This window comes from Urocitellus parryii, chromosome 11, assembly GCF_045843805.1.
Source record: "Urocitellus parryii isolate mUroPar1 chromosome 11, mUroPar1.hap1, whole genome shotgun sequence".
Lineage (NCBI taxonomy): Eukaryota > Metazoa > Chordata > Mammalia > Rodentia > Sciuridae > Urocitellus > Urocitellus parryii.
Window position 1 is genome coordinate 106,955,258 of NC_135541.1, and position 15,685 is coordinate 106,970,942.

Here is a 15,685-nt window from a genome sequence, read left to right on the forward strand (position 1 = left end):
TCAGTGGAAGCTTCCAAGACCCCATGAGTCTTGCATTCTAGATGCCTGTAAAACCAGCATCCTGTGGATTATGTCAATGACTGCTTCCAGCATGAGCTACACCAGGGCCCACTTCAACCAGGCTGCAGGGCCTTGAGGGTTCAACACAGGCAAATCCCAGGGAAACCATTCCCTAAATTGTTCTATGCACCCTGGGCTCTCCTCAAAAGAACATAAGATTATACTCTGTAACTTCTGAAAAGCCTGTGATAGGTGGAGTCTTGGAAGATTCTGAGATGCTCAAGGCATCTTTTTTATTGTTCTGGTGCAAAGAATCTGCTTTTTAAAAAACAGCCCTACCTGGCAACACCTTTAAACATGTTCCTTTTCTAAGGGGAATCGCAATTTTTGGGGGGTGGGTGTGTACCAGGGATTGAACTCAGGAGCACTTGACCACTGAGCTACCTCCCCAGCCCTATTTTATTTAGAGACAGTGTCTCCTTGAGTTGCTTAGCACCTCACTTTTGCTGAAGTTGGCTTTGAACTTGCAATCCTTCTGTCTCAGCCTCCTGAGTCACTTGGATTTTAGGCATGTGCCACCATGCCTGGTGAATCAAAAGTTTTTTTTTTTAAAATCCACTATTGTTTTATGCCACTGATTCTAACTGTAACTCTGGCTAAAAACTGCCAGAAATATCCTGAATGTTCTGCTGCCTTAAAATTTACTGTCATGTTAGTTGGTTACCTTTAAACTCAGCCTTTCACAAAGCCTCAGGCACAGACAAAATGCATTCAAATCCCTTGCAACAGTGTAAAGTGAGTGGGTGGCCTTTAGTCCCAATATTGCTTATTTCCATCTAAAACCTGAGCTTAACTTTTAGTATTCACATTTCTATCTATCAGCATTCTGATCTTCTAAGCCCTCACCAGAATCACCCATTAAGATCTGCTTACAACATTCTAAGCTTTAGGTAGTCTGCTTCTACAAACTTTTCCAAATTCCGACTGCAAACCAATTTTGAAAGCTTCTGAACTATATCATTAGTACAGTCACAGCAATGACCTCACTTCTTGGCACCAATTTTCTAGGAATTTCTCAAAGTAATCAAGCTGACAACCAAGATTAACCACATTTGGTAGTAAAAATTGAGTTTAGTACTACTCCCTCCCCCACATACTGGGGATCAGACTCCAAAGGAACTCTACCACTGTGCTACATTCCAGCCTTTTTTATTTTGAGACAGGGTCTAAGTTATCCAGGTTAGCCTTCAATTTGCAATCCTCCTGCCTTGGCCTCTTGTATAACTACTTCTTTACTGACAAAATCATACCCCTAAAAAGCTCCCAGCTTCTTGTACCAGTTGAAAGCCTTGGTTACAAACATGGTCCAAGTAGCTCAAAATCAGTTCTATGAAACAATACTATTCTAAGGCCATACTTATTTTGAAAGCCTGAAGTTTTTTCCCACAACTATAAAAGTACTACCAAGTTGAAAATCTTTATTTCATTAAGATATACAAATAGAGTTAATACAAAAGTCCACATCTTTTGTGGTTTCTAAACATTTGACCATCAGTGGTTTCCACGAGAGGCTGTTCTTCATATTTCAGAGAAAGTTCAGACGTCTGACATTCTGTGAAAGCCCAACTTTTCTTCCTTTCTACCCATCAAATTAGTCTTTTCAGAAATCTTGCCGGATGTTTTCTTTGTTTGCCTCTCCATTTTGCTGCTTAATTTGAAAGATTTCATTTTCTAGTTGCACAATAGTCCGTTCAATTTCATAATTCTTACTGACCAGGGATACCCAACTAAAAAATGAAAGAAAAGAAAATGAAAATATTACTCAATATAAGATTTCTCTTAGAAGATTTAATTTTAAATGTATGTACAATTTCATTCAGGGTTGTAACACTTAACTTTTCTTTAAAAAAAACTGAGACACAATTGTAAAAAAATAGGTGAAAGGTACAGAGAAAGTCTCTGTATTATTTATTTTTTTGCAGTACAGGGGCCAAACCCAGAGTTCTGCATATGCCAGCCAAGCACTCCACCACTGGCCAGATCCTTAGGCCTTTTTATTTTGAGACAGTGTCTCACCTCATCCAGGCTGCCTTTGAACTTCCAATCCTCCTGCTTTAACCTCCTGAGTACCTCTGTATTATTTTTTTAAATTGGCACTTTATAATAGCGAAATTCATTATGCCGTATTTGTATATGCACATAATTTGATCAATCTCATTTCCCCATCCTGCTTGCTATACTCTACTGATCTCCCTTCTATTACTACTACTACTATTGTTTTAATTAGCATGTTATATTTGTAAGTGGGATTCACTGTGGTATATTCATACATGGACATAACATATTTGGTTGATTTCATTCCTCATTTATTATTTCTTACAATTTCAAGTGAATCTATAATTATTTCAAATTAAGAAGTATAATTAATAAAAAAGTAAAAAATGGTGGAAACAATTCTAGAACTGATAAAAAATAAACTGCAGATTTAAGGAAGGCTCCCTTTCCCCTAAAAAAATCTCAAGGAGGCTATAATCTCAGCTACTTGGGAAGCTGAGGCAGGAGGATCACAAGTTTGAGGCCAGTGTGTGCAACTCAGCAAGACCTTGTCTCAAAATAAAATATAAGGTCTGGGAGTGTAGCACTTGTCTAGAATATGCAAGGGTCTGGATTTAACCCCCAGTACCACACACACACACACACACACACACACACACAAAGGGGGGGGGGCTAGTCATGGTACAGAGTGCCAGATTAGCATGTGGGAGGCCTAGGGTTTAATTCTCAATGCTGACAAAAAGTAAACAATAAAACAATTAGAATACAAGTAGGTCTTATAAAGAGCCAGAAATACTGGACTAAAAACACGACAGATACTCTAAGACCAGATCATTAGCTGTGATCCAATTCTTATCTATCTATCTATTTATTAATTATTTTTAGGTGGACATAATCTTTATTTTGTTTTTATGTGATACTGAGAATCCAACCCAGTACTTCATGCATGCTAGGCGAGTGCGCTACCATTTGAACCACATCCCCAGCCCCATGTGGTCCAATTCTTGTTTGTAACTCTTTTTTGCTTTCTACACTCAGAAAGGTGCAGATTTTGAAATAGTGAAGGGCAGATTTAGAAAACAGCATCTGACACCCGTGGAATTCCATTTGAATACTGTTTGAATCCTGATCACAGAAAGGGATAAACAGTTTGAAACATGATGGAATTATTGACACTCACTTTGACTCCATTTCTCTTAATTTAGATCCAGCTGTAAGTTGCATGTTCTTTCGCTGCCAGTTTAAGTCCTGAATATGTTTCCTGCAAAAAGTTATTTACACAACGCAACTACATTTTTACGTTAAGAGTAAAATAAACAGAAAAAGTAACAGTCAATGTGAAAATGTCTTTAATCTCTTTAAAATAGACACATACACAAATAGTCAACATGAGAATACCTTTAATGTCCTTAGAACAGATACATACACAATCATGGACTAGTTTTAGGAGTGAGCTTTCTTCTAGTTAAAATAAAAAGTACACCCAAACATGAACACATAAATTATAAATCAGAAGTCCCTCCTCCCCTGCATTTCTCCCACTTCCTAGTGAATGCTGTTGAGTTTTTGGTGGGGGCAATAGTTTAAATATGGACTGTCCCTTCCAAAATTCATGTTGAAGTTTAACCTCCACTGTGCATTATCAACAGTCAAAAGTTAATTGAACTATGGTGGTTGGGGTGGGCCTTTGCAATGTGAGAGATGATTAGGATTAGACAGTAACAGTGTGGAGCCCCAAATACTGAATACACCAGGTTTTTTAACAGTGAGAAAGGGATCTGAACACACACCTGCGCCACTTCCCCGTCTCTTGCCATGTGATGTCCTGCACCACGCTGGGACTCTGCCAGCAAGGTTATAACCAGATGTACCCCTTGACCTTGGATTTCCAGAACTGTAAGCCAAAATAAACCTCTTTTCTTTAAAACTTACCCAGTGTGAGGTATTATGCTGTTTGCAACAGGAAACAAAAAGACAGTGGGTATCCTAGATTCTTTCCTCTGTGCACACATATGCAAAGACCGGTTTTTATATAAATCAGGTTACACATGTTATTCTACAATGTTCCCCCTCTTTTAAAGTCCCTTTTCTATGCCTGCAGACTTGTAAGTTGTATGACCTGGTAGAAATGTTTTCAGATTTTAAGCCTATTTCCCTTCCTCTCAGGAAGGACAAATCCAGTGCTAGATGCTGGACAGAGTGACCAGTGTTTACTGTTATATGGCTATAGTCTTATTGCTTTCTTTTTTCTTCCACTGTCTATTAAGGGTTTGCTTAAACTTTATTCTAAAACAACAGGAAGAACAATTTACCTTAACTTCTGAAGCTCTTTCTGTGCGTGTTCAATCATATGGACTAGATTTCTAAAGAAGGAGAAAAGGAAAATCAGATTAAGGAACATTAAGACCTCATGGTACCAGCTAAACTACCTAGGTTCACACAAAGTTACATTTTCCTACTAAAAAAATAAACAATGAGATCTCTGTGCCCAATACATTAGATACTCCATTAACATTAGCTAATTTTATTCTCACAGGAATTGAGATAGGGTATGATTTATTATTCCAGTTACACATGTGAATAAAACGAGGCTTACAAGGATCAAGTAACTTGATCAAGATAATACAGGTGTTAGACATTTCAGGTTGGTTATTTTATTTTTTTCATAATAGGGACTGAGCCTAGGGGCATTTCACTGAATTAAATCCCAGCCAGCCTTTTCTGTTTTATGTTGAGACAGGGTCTCATTAAGTTGCAGAGGCTAGCCTTGAACTTGTGATCCTCCTGTCTCAGCCTCCCAAGTTGCTGGGATTATAGGTGTGCACTACCGTGCCTGGTTGGATTCCAGGTCTTTTAAATTCTACAGCTAAGCAGCTTACAGATACTTTCATTTTGAGTACTTATGTCATTTCTTAAACTGTTATATGACTTTTTTTTTTTTTTTCTTGGAGATAGGTCGACTATGCTTTCCAGGCTGGCCTTGAACTCCAGGGCTCAAATAATCCTCGTGTCTTCAGTCTCCTTGGACTATAGGCATTTAACACTCCTGGCTTGTCATAACTTCTTTTCATCAATCAAGAAGATGAAAAATATCTGATATACCTATTTTTTAATATGGAGCTTCTTGAGGATGGGAATCATGTTGTTCTCCTTGTGAAACAAGTTTTTTTTTTTTTTTTTTTTAAATATTTATTTTTTAGTTTTCGGCTGACACAACATCTTTGTTGGTATGTGGTGCTGAGGATCGAACCTGGGCCGCACGCATGCCAGGCGAGCATGCTACCACTTGAGCCACATCCCCAGCCCGAAACAAGTTTTCTTAACTGACCTGTCTCTTAAATTTCTTCATCATCCAGATCTCATTCTCAATATTCTTTTATATCTAGATTTTCATATCTACATTAATCTTGTCTTATTCAACTCTGGTTTTTACTAAAAACTGAAAAAGAAGCTGTAGTAGGAGGCTAGAGATTCAGGTATCAGTCCAAGTCAGTTCTAACTAACATAGGGGAAAAGTTCAATAGAGAGTACCATGTGATCATTATCACTGGAAGTGATTTGATGGTAGACTTCAATAACAGCTTTACTGAGACATAATTCACAAGCCACTTGAACACCTCTGGCCTGACGGTACTGTTGCTCCAGACTAATACTGTTTCCTAGTTGTGCTGTAGGGCTGGGCATTGAACTGGAGCTTCTCACATGTGTTTCCTGATTTTCTAACTCAAATTTTCTGCTGTTGCCCTGAGTCAACTTCCTACCTCTACCGACTGGTTTTCTTGCACTAAATGCAATTCTCTCATGATTTGATCTTCAAACATCCTCTCCCTGAAAGGTTATTTGTTGTCTTCTTCCTGTTCCATCCTCCTTCTTAAATTTATTTTGACAAAATATAGTATTTTTGCATAGTATTCTTCCTCTGGAAAAGCTTCTGTTGAGTTTGGAGGAGACAAAAACGAGTAATGTCCACCATAGTTACCAAGAAGAGGCACAGAGTACGATAGGCAGAATTTCAATCAGGGAAGACAGGCAGACCGGAATCAATGTTCTCTTGAATTTAATGGTTCCTCCCCTGTACCTATGTTCTTCATTTTTGGACACCCAAATTGCCGATTACTGGTTCCTTGGCCTAGAATTTGTTTCCTTAACAATATATAGAGCTTCTTGAGGACAGGAATCATGCTGTTCTCCTTGTGAAACAAGTTTTCCTAACTGATCTCTCTCTTAAATTTCTTCATCATCCAGATCCTATTCTTTCTTTTGACCCTTCCTTTCTTTTGTATATTCATAAAAGAAGCTGAAATGTTTGTCTTGTAGTTTCCCAAATTCTGGGTTTTGTCTGTTGGATCACGATTTGGCAATAGAAACTTATAATTCTGAAGATCATACAAAAGCTATCTATTGTGGTTTTATTTTATACAATTGTTTAAGGAAACAGTCTAACAGAGTTTTACATATACTCATGAGGCTCAAAGGAACCACAGAGATAATTTTTTTTTTCTTGTAGTATTGGGGATCAAACCTAGGACTGTATGCTTACGAGGCAAGCACTCTACCAGCTGAGTTATATCCCCAGCCCCTCACGGAGATAATCTAACTATTGAATTTTACAGACAAGAAAACTGAAGTCTAGAAAGAGAATAAATACTAAAGCTAAAGCTCATTACTTGGAACAGAAATGAGAGCTCAATGGGTTGTTTTGCCAGCAAAATCCTTTCTGATATTAGTTCTCTATTTATATTTGATTGTCATTATTCACAAACTCCATATTTTGAGAGTCTGTGTACCTACTTTATTTATATCCCCCAAATTACTATTTGCAATGTTTTGTAGTCATTCATGAATATCTATACACCAGTGAAAACTCTTGAGATCCTAGGTATGCACATTCCCAGTTGAGGCTAAGCAAGGAGACGCTCTGCCTTTTTATTTTTGCTCTCATAAAGAGAAGCCCAGAGGACAGAGTTTAAGTTTCAAGTTTGGCATCTATTAGCAAAGAGTCTTAAGCGTGATACTTTACACTTCTTAAGCTCATTTTCTCTCTTTTTTTTGATACTGGGGATTGAACTCAGGGGCCTCAACCACTGAGCCACATCCCCAGCCCAATTTTTGTATTTTATTTAGAGATAGGGCCTGAGTTGCTAAGTGCCTTGCCATTGCTGAGGCTGGCTTTGAACTCATGATACACCTGCCAGGTGTGCACCACTGTGCCCAGTTTGTTTTCTCTTTTTTTTAAAATTTGTTTTAATTAGTTACAATTAATTAATTAGTTTTTTATTTAAAAAATCTACTAGAATTAGTTGTTTCTAAAATAACTTATGTGAGATGTATGTGTGTATACATATACATACTTCTAGAGATATGGTATGGTATTTAATTCAGTGTTTACTGGGACTAATGAGAATCAACTAATGAGAATCCCTAACATTAAGGATTACAGTCTATCAGGTGATTTGTATACTGGCCCTCACAACCCATTTTCTTACATCATTCTACAGTAAATGTGGTAGTTAAAAGTCAGGCCTCATTAGCACTCTTAAATTTTGAGATGGGTCTCAAAGTACTGGCTTTTCATAGGGGTTAGATCTAGGACACGATCCCAAGTCAAATCTAGCTTTATTATTTTTTATCCCTTGTCTGTTACCCAGTCTCCCATACTTTTAAAAAATACTAAAACTTTGGGTAGGATGGGTGAAAAGCAGCTTACTCATTATATACTTTCCAGGCATTACATCCATGCTGAGACATTAGTTCCAGATTCTCAATTCGAACTGCCTGATGCTCTAACTGGGCCATAGAATTGTTTACACATTCTTGCCATGCGGTAATGTCATTTTTCTGACCAGAGGAAGGGGCTGGAAGTTCATATCTGAAATTAAACAACAAAATAAAATAAACCCACATATACTGCCAAGTTTTTATGCTTCTTCCCAATAAAATGCCCAATGCATTTATGCACACTATATAAAACTACAGAAGACTGAAGATGCAGACCTTACAAAAAAAGAAATCTATTAATCCTAAGACACAATCAATTTACAAATGAGATTTATCTATTTATTTTAAAAATATATCTTTATTTTATTTTATGTGGTGCTGAGGATCGAACCCAGGGCCTCGCACATGCCAGGTGAGTGCTCTACCACTGAGCCACAGTCTCAGCTCCTACAAATGAGATTTAGCACCATTGTATATAGTAACAAACAAACAAAAAAAAGTTTACATCAATGTAAATCAGTTAAGTAAACTATATCATATTCACATAAAGAACTACCATATTAGCTATTAAATGTGACTGGAAGTTCAGTTCAATCTCTCTTCATACTTGCAAGATCCTGTGCAGTAGTAGCTCAGGGGCACTGGACCACTGAGGCACATACCCAGCCCTATTTTGCATTTTATTTATTTAGATAGGGTCTCACTGAGTTGCTTAGTGCCTAGCTGTTACTGAGGCTGGCTTTGAACTTGTGATCCTTCTGCCTCAGCCTCCTGAGCTGCTGGGATTACAAGCATGAGCCACCATACCTAGCTTCTGCCTTATCACCTTTTCTTTTTAAATTTTGTGGTGCTGGGGATTGAACCCAGGGCCTTGTGCATGCAAGGCAAGCACTGTACCAACTGAGCTACCTCCCCATGCCTTATCATCTTTAAAAAGAAAAATGTTTCTGAAAAAATCTTAATATATAAAAGAAAAACCTAGGCTCCAAAAAATTTTGCTACCAGTTTTGGTAAATGATATCTGTTCTACAGAAAAAAATTGGTAAGGAACATAATACTTGTTTGCCTTTAGAGCCTACTCTGTTCTCAGTATCTTTACACTGTCAATACAGCCAGCAAATACACTCTTCATAAATTTCAACACATTATTAATGAGTTACTACAAATAACTTCTAAATTTCCATTTTAACATTCTTACCGTTTCATACTGAGCAATTCAATTGGTTGTCGGGCAGCCAGTCTTTCAAATTCATTTCTCATTATGTCAGTCTAATATATAAATCAGAGAAAAAATTATTTCCAAGTTCATACTGAAATTAATAATCAAACTGAAATTAATAATCACCAAATAATGAATTTAATCTACTCAGGTATTTATATTACCCATTATAATGGATCATTTTCCTTCTCCCAATTCTTCTTTTAGGTGCTGGGGACTGAACCCAGGGCCTAGCACATGCTGAGTACATGCTCTCCCACTAAGCTACACCCCAGCCATCCCTAAATTCTTCTCTGGATTAAATGCTTTCCAGGCTGGGCATGGTGGCACACACCTATAGTTCCAGTGACCTGGGAGGCTGAGGTAGGAAGATTTCAAGTTTGGTTTGACAGCAGCCTGGGCAACTTAAGGAGATCCTGCCTCAAATAAAAAAAATAAATAAATAAAAAGGGCTGGGGGTACAGCTCAGTGGTAGAGCACCCCTGGATTCAATCCCCAGTACTGGGGAGAAATTCTTTTTAGGATCTGAACATACACATGCTTTAATTCATACTCAGGCAGGAAAGGTGGTATATATACAGAAGCCCACAAAAGAAAGGAATAATAATTCTTCTTTTTTTTAATAATTAAAGCTTTATCATTGTACATAGTAGCTGGGTTCATCCTGACAAACTCATAATAACATGCATGGAAATTAATTTCAGTTCACGATCCCCCCTTTTTCCCTCCCATTCTTCTTCCTCTACTCTACTAGACTTCCAAAGAAAGGATTAATTTAAAAAAAATAGTGTTTCTGGGACTCTGCAAATAATTTTAATCCCAGTAATATCTCACCCCTGGACTGGGGATATAGCTCAGTAGGTACAGTGCTTGCCTCGCATGTACAAGGCCCTGGGTTCAATCCCCAGCACCACAAAACAAAAACAAAAAACCCCCAAACTCACCCCTCTCTCTCTTATTCCCATTCAATTGGTCTCAGGTGGAGCCTAGACATGATCCTACTTATTTTTGGTTCAGTACAGGGGACTGAACCCAGGGCCTTGTGCATGCTAGACAAATGCTCTACTACTCCCAGATCTTTCTTAAGTTTTGAGAGAGGGTCTTGCTAAATTGCTGAGGCTGGCCTCAAACTTGGAATCTCCTGCCTCAGCATCCCAAGTAGCTGGGATTACAGGCGTGCACCACTGAGCTCAGTTGTATTATTTTTTGGGGGGTACTGGGGATTAAACTCAGGTACACTTGACCATTGAGCCACATCCCCAGCCCTATTTTGTATTTTATTTGGAGACTGGGTCTCTCTGAGTTGCTTAGTGCTTCATGTTTGCTGAAGCTGGCTTTGAACTCACAATCCTCCTGCCTCAGCCTCCTGAGCCACTGGGATGACAGGTGTGTGCCACCATGCCTGGTCTTATTTTTCTTTTTAACATTAGTTGACTGTCAAGTGAAGCTGGGTTAAGAACTATCAACCTGAACACTTTTTGACAGTGGAGGAAGAAGGGAGAGGACTTAAGGCATAAAATATTTTGCTTTAAGATTATGAGCCCAACTCTATACTTTCTTCCTTTTTTTTAAAGAAATATATTTTTTAGTTGTAGGTGGACACAATACCTTTATTTGTTTAATGTGGTGCTAAAGATCAAACCCAGTACCTCATGCCTACTAGGTGAGCGCTCTACTACTCAGCCACAACCCCAGTCCCCAACTCTATACTTTCTATTTTGTCCTGGTTGCTATTTTCACACCTAATTCTTTGCAAAGAATGGAGGAAAAAGGAGGAAGGAGAAAATGTAATTTATTCTGCAATCTGCTTTAGCAATTTCACTATGGTAAAGATGTGCTATGGCTATGCCTCTTTTAAGTCCAACGTTCTGCTCAATATCCTAATCCCATTTCTATTCTGCATATTTTCTACCCTGAGTTTAAAGAACTGCTTAAATAAAATACTTATTTATAGTAATACTTAGGTCACTTCACACAATTTCAGTTGTCTGAGGGCTTCAACTATCCCAACAATCTCAGTAGAACAAGTTAAAGAAGGCCTTCCAGAAACCCACATTTCTTTTGACAAATTTTACATTAAGCATTTCTTGTTGGAGAAAGCTGTTTTGGGGTTTGCTGAACTATACACAACTCTTAAGAGAAAAACATACGGTTATCTTGATTTTTGCACAAAACTAGGGCTTTTTAGCTACAAGATTATACACAATGACAAAGAATAACAACTAACAATTAGCTAAGAGAGAACCTACAAAAATGCAGGCAAGTTACAAAGGAGCCCTTTTCTAACTTGCATGGCCAGTAAGCAAAAGATTTAGAAATTTAGCTCAATGCTCCAAAGACTGAGCCAGGTTCATGAAGCTAAGTTATCAAAACACAGAACAAAACAAAGCAGAAAACTCTAGGCATGTTGAACACATGGTAAGCATTCATGATATAAAACTGCCTTGGTAGCTGTTTACACATCCATTGATCATCATCTGGACCTACTGTGTGCCAGGCAATGAAGATGACAAAAAGGTTCCTGTTCAGGGAGTTGTCACATTGCAGCTTAAAATTAAGGCCTCCCTCAACCATCCAATCTAGAGTAGTCAATCAGTCACTATCACATTACTATTTTAATTTTCTGTATAGCATTTATCAAGAATCTGGTATTTTCTGATTTGTCTGTCTCAATACTCTAGAATACAAGCTCTATGAGGGTATGGGTCTTGCCTATCCTGTTCCCTAATACTCAGCCAGATATTAAAAAATAATTGTGAAATTAATTAAAGGGAGAGTAGTTTTCAAAGGCAGTTTGAAAAGCAATCAATGTCTTGGTGAATTAAGTTAGTTTTTCTAAACTTCAGTTTTACTATCTAAAAAATGGGATATAAATAGCTATCAGCCTCGAAGAGTAGTTTGGGCCTTTAGTCTAGCTATGTGAGAAGATGAATCAGGAGGAATCTGAGCCTAGGGGTTTGCAGCCAACCTGGGCAACAGAGCAAGACCCTGTTTCACTGAAAATGGTAAATAAGGAGTTATATAGTTCACAGGGCCATTCTGTAGACTAAGTGAGATAGTGAGTCCAGTATACTATTACCAAGTATAATTGAGAAAGGGTTAAATAATCATTATGCTAGTTACAAACACAGGAAGTATGTTATATTTAAGAGAGGGAGAGAAAATGATTAAACAAATTAAAGTACTACAAAGTTTGTGATTGAGGGCTGGGGTTGTGGCTCAGTGGCAGACTGCTTGCCTAGCATGTGTGAGGCCCTGGGTTTGATCCTCGGCATCACATAAAAAATAAACAAACAAGGGTATTGTGTCCAACTACAACTAAAAAATAAATATTAAAAAAAGATTGTGATTAAATGTTATTATCTAAAACTTCCAGAAATCAGAACAATAAGGAAGCAATGGTGGTATGATGGGGCATGATTGTACATGGCTACAATCACCGCTACAAGGGAGAATGAGGCAGGAGAATGGAAAGTTCAAGTCTAGACAGGTGCAGTGGTGCATGTCTGTAATCCCAGCAACTAAAGAGGTTCAGGAAGGAGGATTGAAATTTAAAGCCAGCCTCAGCAGGTTCGTGAGGAACTAAGCAACTCAAGAGAGATGCTGTTTCTAAATAAAATATCAGAAAAGGGCTAGGGATGTGGCTCAGTGGAGGGAGGGAGGGAGGGAGGAAGGAAGGAAAGCAAAGAAAAGAAAAGGAAGGAAGGAAGGCAGGCCGGCCGGCCTTGGAAGTTGCCCAGGGGTAGAGCACTTCACTACCATGCATGAGGGCTTGGGTTTGATCCTTGGTACCACCAAAACAAACAACAAGTAATAATAATAATAGACAACTTAAAGAAAGCATGGGAAAATTGCAATGATGGGCCACATATTTGAAGGTGACACCAAACGATTACAATGGAGCTGAAAAATATCTATGTCTAGTGTCATATTAATGTCATAGTGCAATACATGTGTTTTATGACACTATCAGTCAATATTTAAGAATGACAGTATACAACTGTTGAGAGCCACATCGGAAGGGGCCCCAGCAAACTTCCAGCTGCCTGCTGATGATTGGCTCACAGCGGCCCCAGCAACATCTAGCTGATTGGCTCCTCTGTGGTGATGCTCATTGGGCTGTTTCCCTGCCCTTTCAAACCACCGAGCTGCTCATTGGGGGACTTCTTTGGCTCCACCCACGCAACCCAGCCAATCGCCTGAAGAGCAGGAGGATTGTGGGAGGTGGAGAGGCTGGTGTTGGGGTGAGAGGCTTGTGGGAAGGCGGTGGTGGCAGTTGGGCTCTGAGGGTTTTTTCCTGAGGAGCTGTTTTGTTTGGCATGTGTGATTCTAAAAATAAAGTTAGTTTCTTTTGACAAGTGGCTCCTGAATTGTGCCCAGCCAGACTGCAGCCCGCACTGAAGGAACTGCGACCTTGGCGTTATCAGCACCTGGCATACAACTATGTTACTAGTTGAATGTATTTACTATGCTTTTTTTTAATGGTACTGGGGATTTAACCCAGGGCCTCCCACATGCTAGGTAAGCATTCTACTACTGAGCTACACCCCCAACTTCTTGAACTTTTTATTTTGAGACAGAGTCTTGCTCATTTATTGCCCAGGCTGGCCTTAAACTTGTTATTCTTAGCCTCTGGAATAGCTAGGACTACAGGCATGTGCCACCATGCCCAGGTATACTATGCTATTGTGTGTACTCCTATTTACTAAAGACTTTATACCCCCTTATGCCAGCAGCACCCTCATATATATATTTCCTTCTCTACTGACTGCATCACCAGGTCATCTGAAGTGACTGACCTGTGGTATCTGGGATAGGATACTTGGTGCAACACGAAACAGACCAGCAAATAACTGGTACCTTGGGTGTTTGTGTGCTTGTGTGTGGTGATGGCCACTGGACCCCCCAGCTTTGCCGTGTTCCACAAGTGCTCTATTATTAAGCCACAGCCCTAGCTCTGTACTACCCTTTTTTTTTTTTTAAAATAAAGATCTTTTTTTTTTTTTTTAATATTTATTTTTTAGTTCTCGGCGGACACAACATCTTTGTTGGTATGTGGTGCTGAGGATCGAACCTGGGCCGCACGCATGCCAGGCGAGCGCGCTACCGCTTGAACCACATCCCCAGCCCTGTACTACCCTTTGATAACACAATCCTTTCATAAATAAATGGTCACATATTTGGGGAAAATAAAACCTCTAAATATGTTGAAATGTTATCCAATAGTCCAGAAATGACATTTTACATTTTGGCTAGCTGATTAGATCCTAACTAGTATCTTGGGTGCACTTCTAGGTTAAACATTTAAGATGGTATATACTTAGACGTGGTTTGTCCACTCATTCACACACATTTGGTAAATATCTAGGCTTTGATAAAAATGTCGCCCTCCAGTGGTTCTAAAGAGCATTGGTAATTAAGCCTACATATATTAAAAACCCTAGATTACTTGCTGCACAGTGGATCTGGAGGGTAGAGGATCCCTTTGAGAATTTATCCATACAGATTTTTGCAATAGGAGCGTTCAGGAGAGTTTGTGCATTAGGAGAGTTCCTTCTCCAGTTCTCAGAGTAAGAATCTCGGACAAGGACTTGCTATCTGCTGTTTTCAGACAAACATAGCAGCTAAGAAAACAACAATTAAGCTGGAATTTAAAATTCACATTTACGTAGCTAAAGCTCTCAACCCAAAATAAAGATCCACGGGAATCCTCGTTCCTACGCGGGGCTGAAGCCTCACACTTACTTCAAATGCAGAATAATCCGGGGCTGTGAGGTAGCTCAAGTAGTTCTTGGTAGGTCGGTATCTGCGAGTTTCCTCCTCCACCAACGCTGCAGCCTAAAAAAAGCAGGGGCCAGGTTACAAGCGACAAATTATAACGCGCCTCCTTCGCCACCGGCCAGTGAGCGCTGTCAGCCACACGGGCAGCCCGCACTCACCGCTTCTCGCACGCCAGGCGCTTCATAACCTTGATCAAAATACGGAAGCGCGTCCACCACAACCTCGCCGGCCACTAGCCCGGTGCCCGCCATTCCAGAGACTTCAGGTTCTCCTCTGTTTTCTGAGTCTGCGCAGGCTCAGTCTCGTTTGATTACGCCTGCGCCCTGCGCTGATGTAATCCAGTCGCCCGCCCGACGACTTTTAGCGCATGCCCAGTTGCTAAATCTGAAGGCAAGCTAGCTCGGCAGCTAGAAATTGTAGGGTGGTGACGTTTGGGTCGGAAGTGACGTCACGCGCCGCGTCTCCGCGGAAGGACCCAATTTTCAGTCTTCGGTTTGCTGCATTTTTTTGTGTGTGAATGGCAGCAGTCTAGTGGAGAGCCTCTTCAGATTTCTGGAGGAACTGGTTGCAGGATTTGGCAGGAAATGAGAAAGTGGTTTCTCAGCTCAGCTCGATTTACTCTAACCTCCACCTTCTCCCAAGCTTTTCACTCGTGTGCTGGGATTTTCGTGCACTTTGTTGCCCACTTTTAAAAGCCCTGCCATTTTGCCTTTAGAGCACACACACACAAAAAAACAGTCATTTTGCCTTTAAGACTGGGCACAGTGCAGCACCCCTGTAATTCCAGTGACTCAGGAGGGAGGCTGAGGCAGAAGGATCAAAATTTCTACGCCAGCCTTAACAAATTAGATAGACCTGTCTCAAAAAGTAAAAAAAGCTGAGGACGTAGCTCTGTGGTAAAGGGCCCCCTGG

The 15,685-nt window shown here is 39.7% G+C and overlaps 1 protein-coding gene across 1 annotated transcript; it reads right to left on the reverse strand.

Moving 5' to 3' along the window:
- Positions 1 to 1,452: 1,452 nt before the first annotated feature.
- On the reverse strand, positions 1,453 to 15,108 carry Bcas2 (BCAS2 pre-mRNA processing factor). The gene is made up of 7 exons (XM_026394184.2): positions 14,932 to 15,108; positions 14,738 to 14,830; positions 8,972 to 9,042; positions 7,763 to 7,924; positions 4,368 to 4,418; positions 3,236 to 3,316; positions 1,453 to 1,787 (listed from the first exon to the last, which is right to left on the reverse strand). Exons 1-7 carry the CDS (start codon positions 15,022 to 15,024, stop codon positions 1,661 to 1,663), a joined length of 678 nt encoding a protein of 225 aa, XP_026249969.1. The 5' UTR covers positions 15,025 to 15,108; the 3' UTR covers positions 1,453 to 1,660.
- Between the last annotated feature and the right edge of the window lie 577 nt (positions 15,109 to 15,685).

What these genes read in the sequence shown, in the direction of transcription:
- Bcas2 (XM_026394184.2), bottom strand. Translation starts at nt 15,024, where the DNA reads ATGGCGGGCACCGGGCTAGTGGCCGGCGAGGTTGTGGTGGACGCGCTT. An exon ending in GAATTGCTCAGTATGAAACG is followed by an intron (nt 7,925 to 8,971) that starts GTAAGAATGTTA and finishes GTTTAATTTCAG; the next exon opens with ATATGAACTTCCAGCCCCTT. An exon ending in GCCTGGAAAGTATATAATGA is followed by an intron (nt 4,419 to 7,762) that starts GTAAGCTGCTTT and finishes CTCCTTCTTTAG; the next exon opens with AAATCTAGTCCATATGATTG.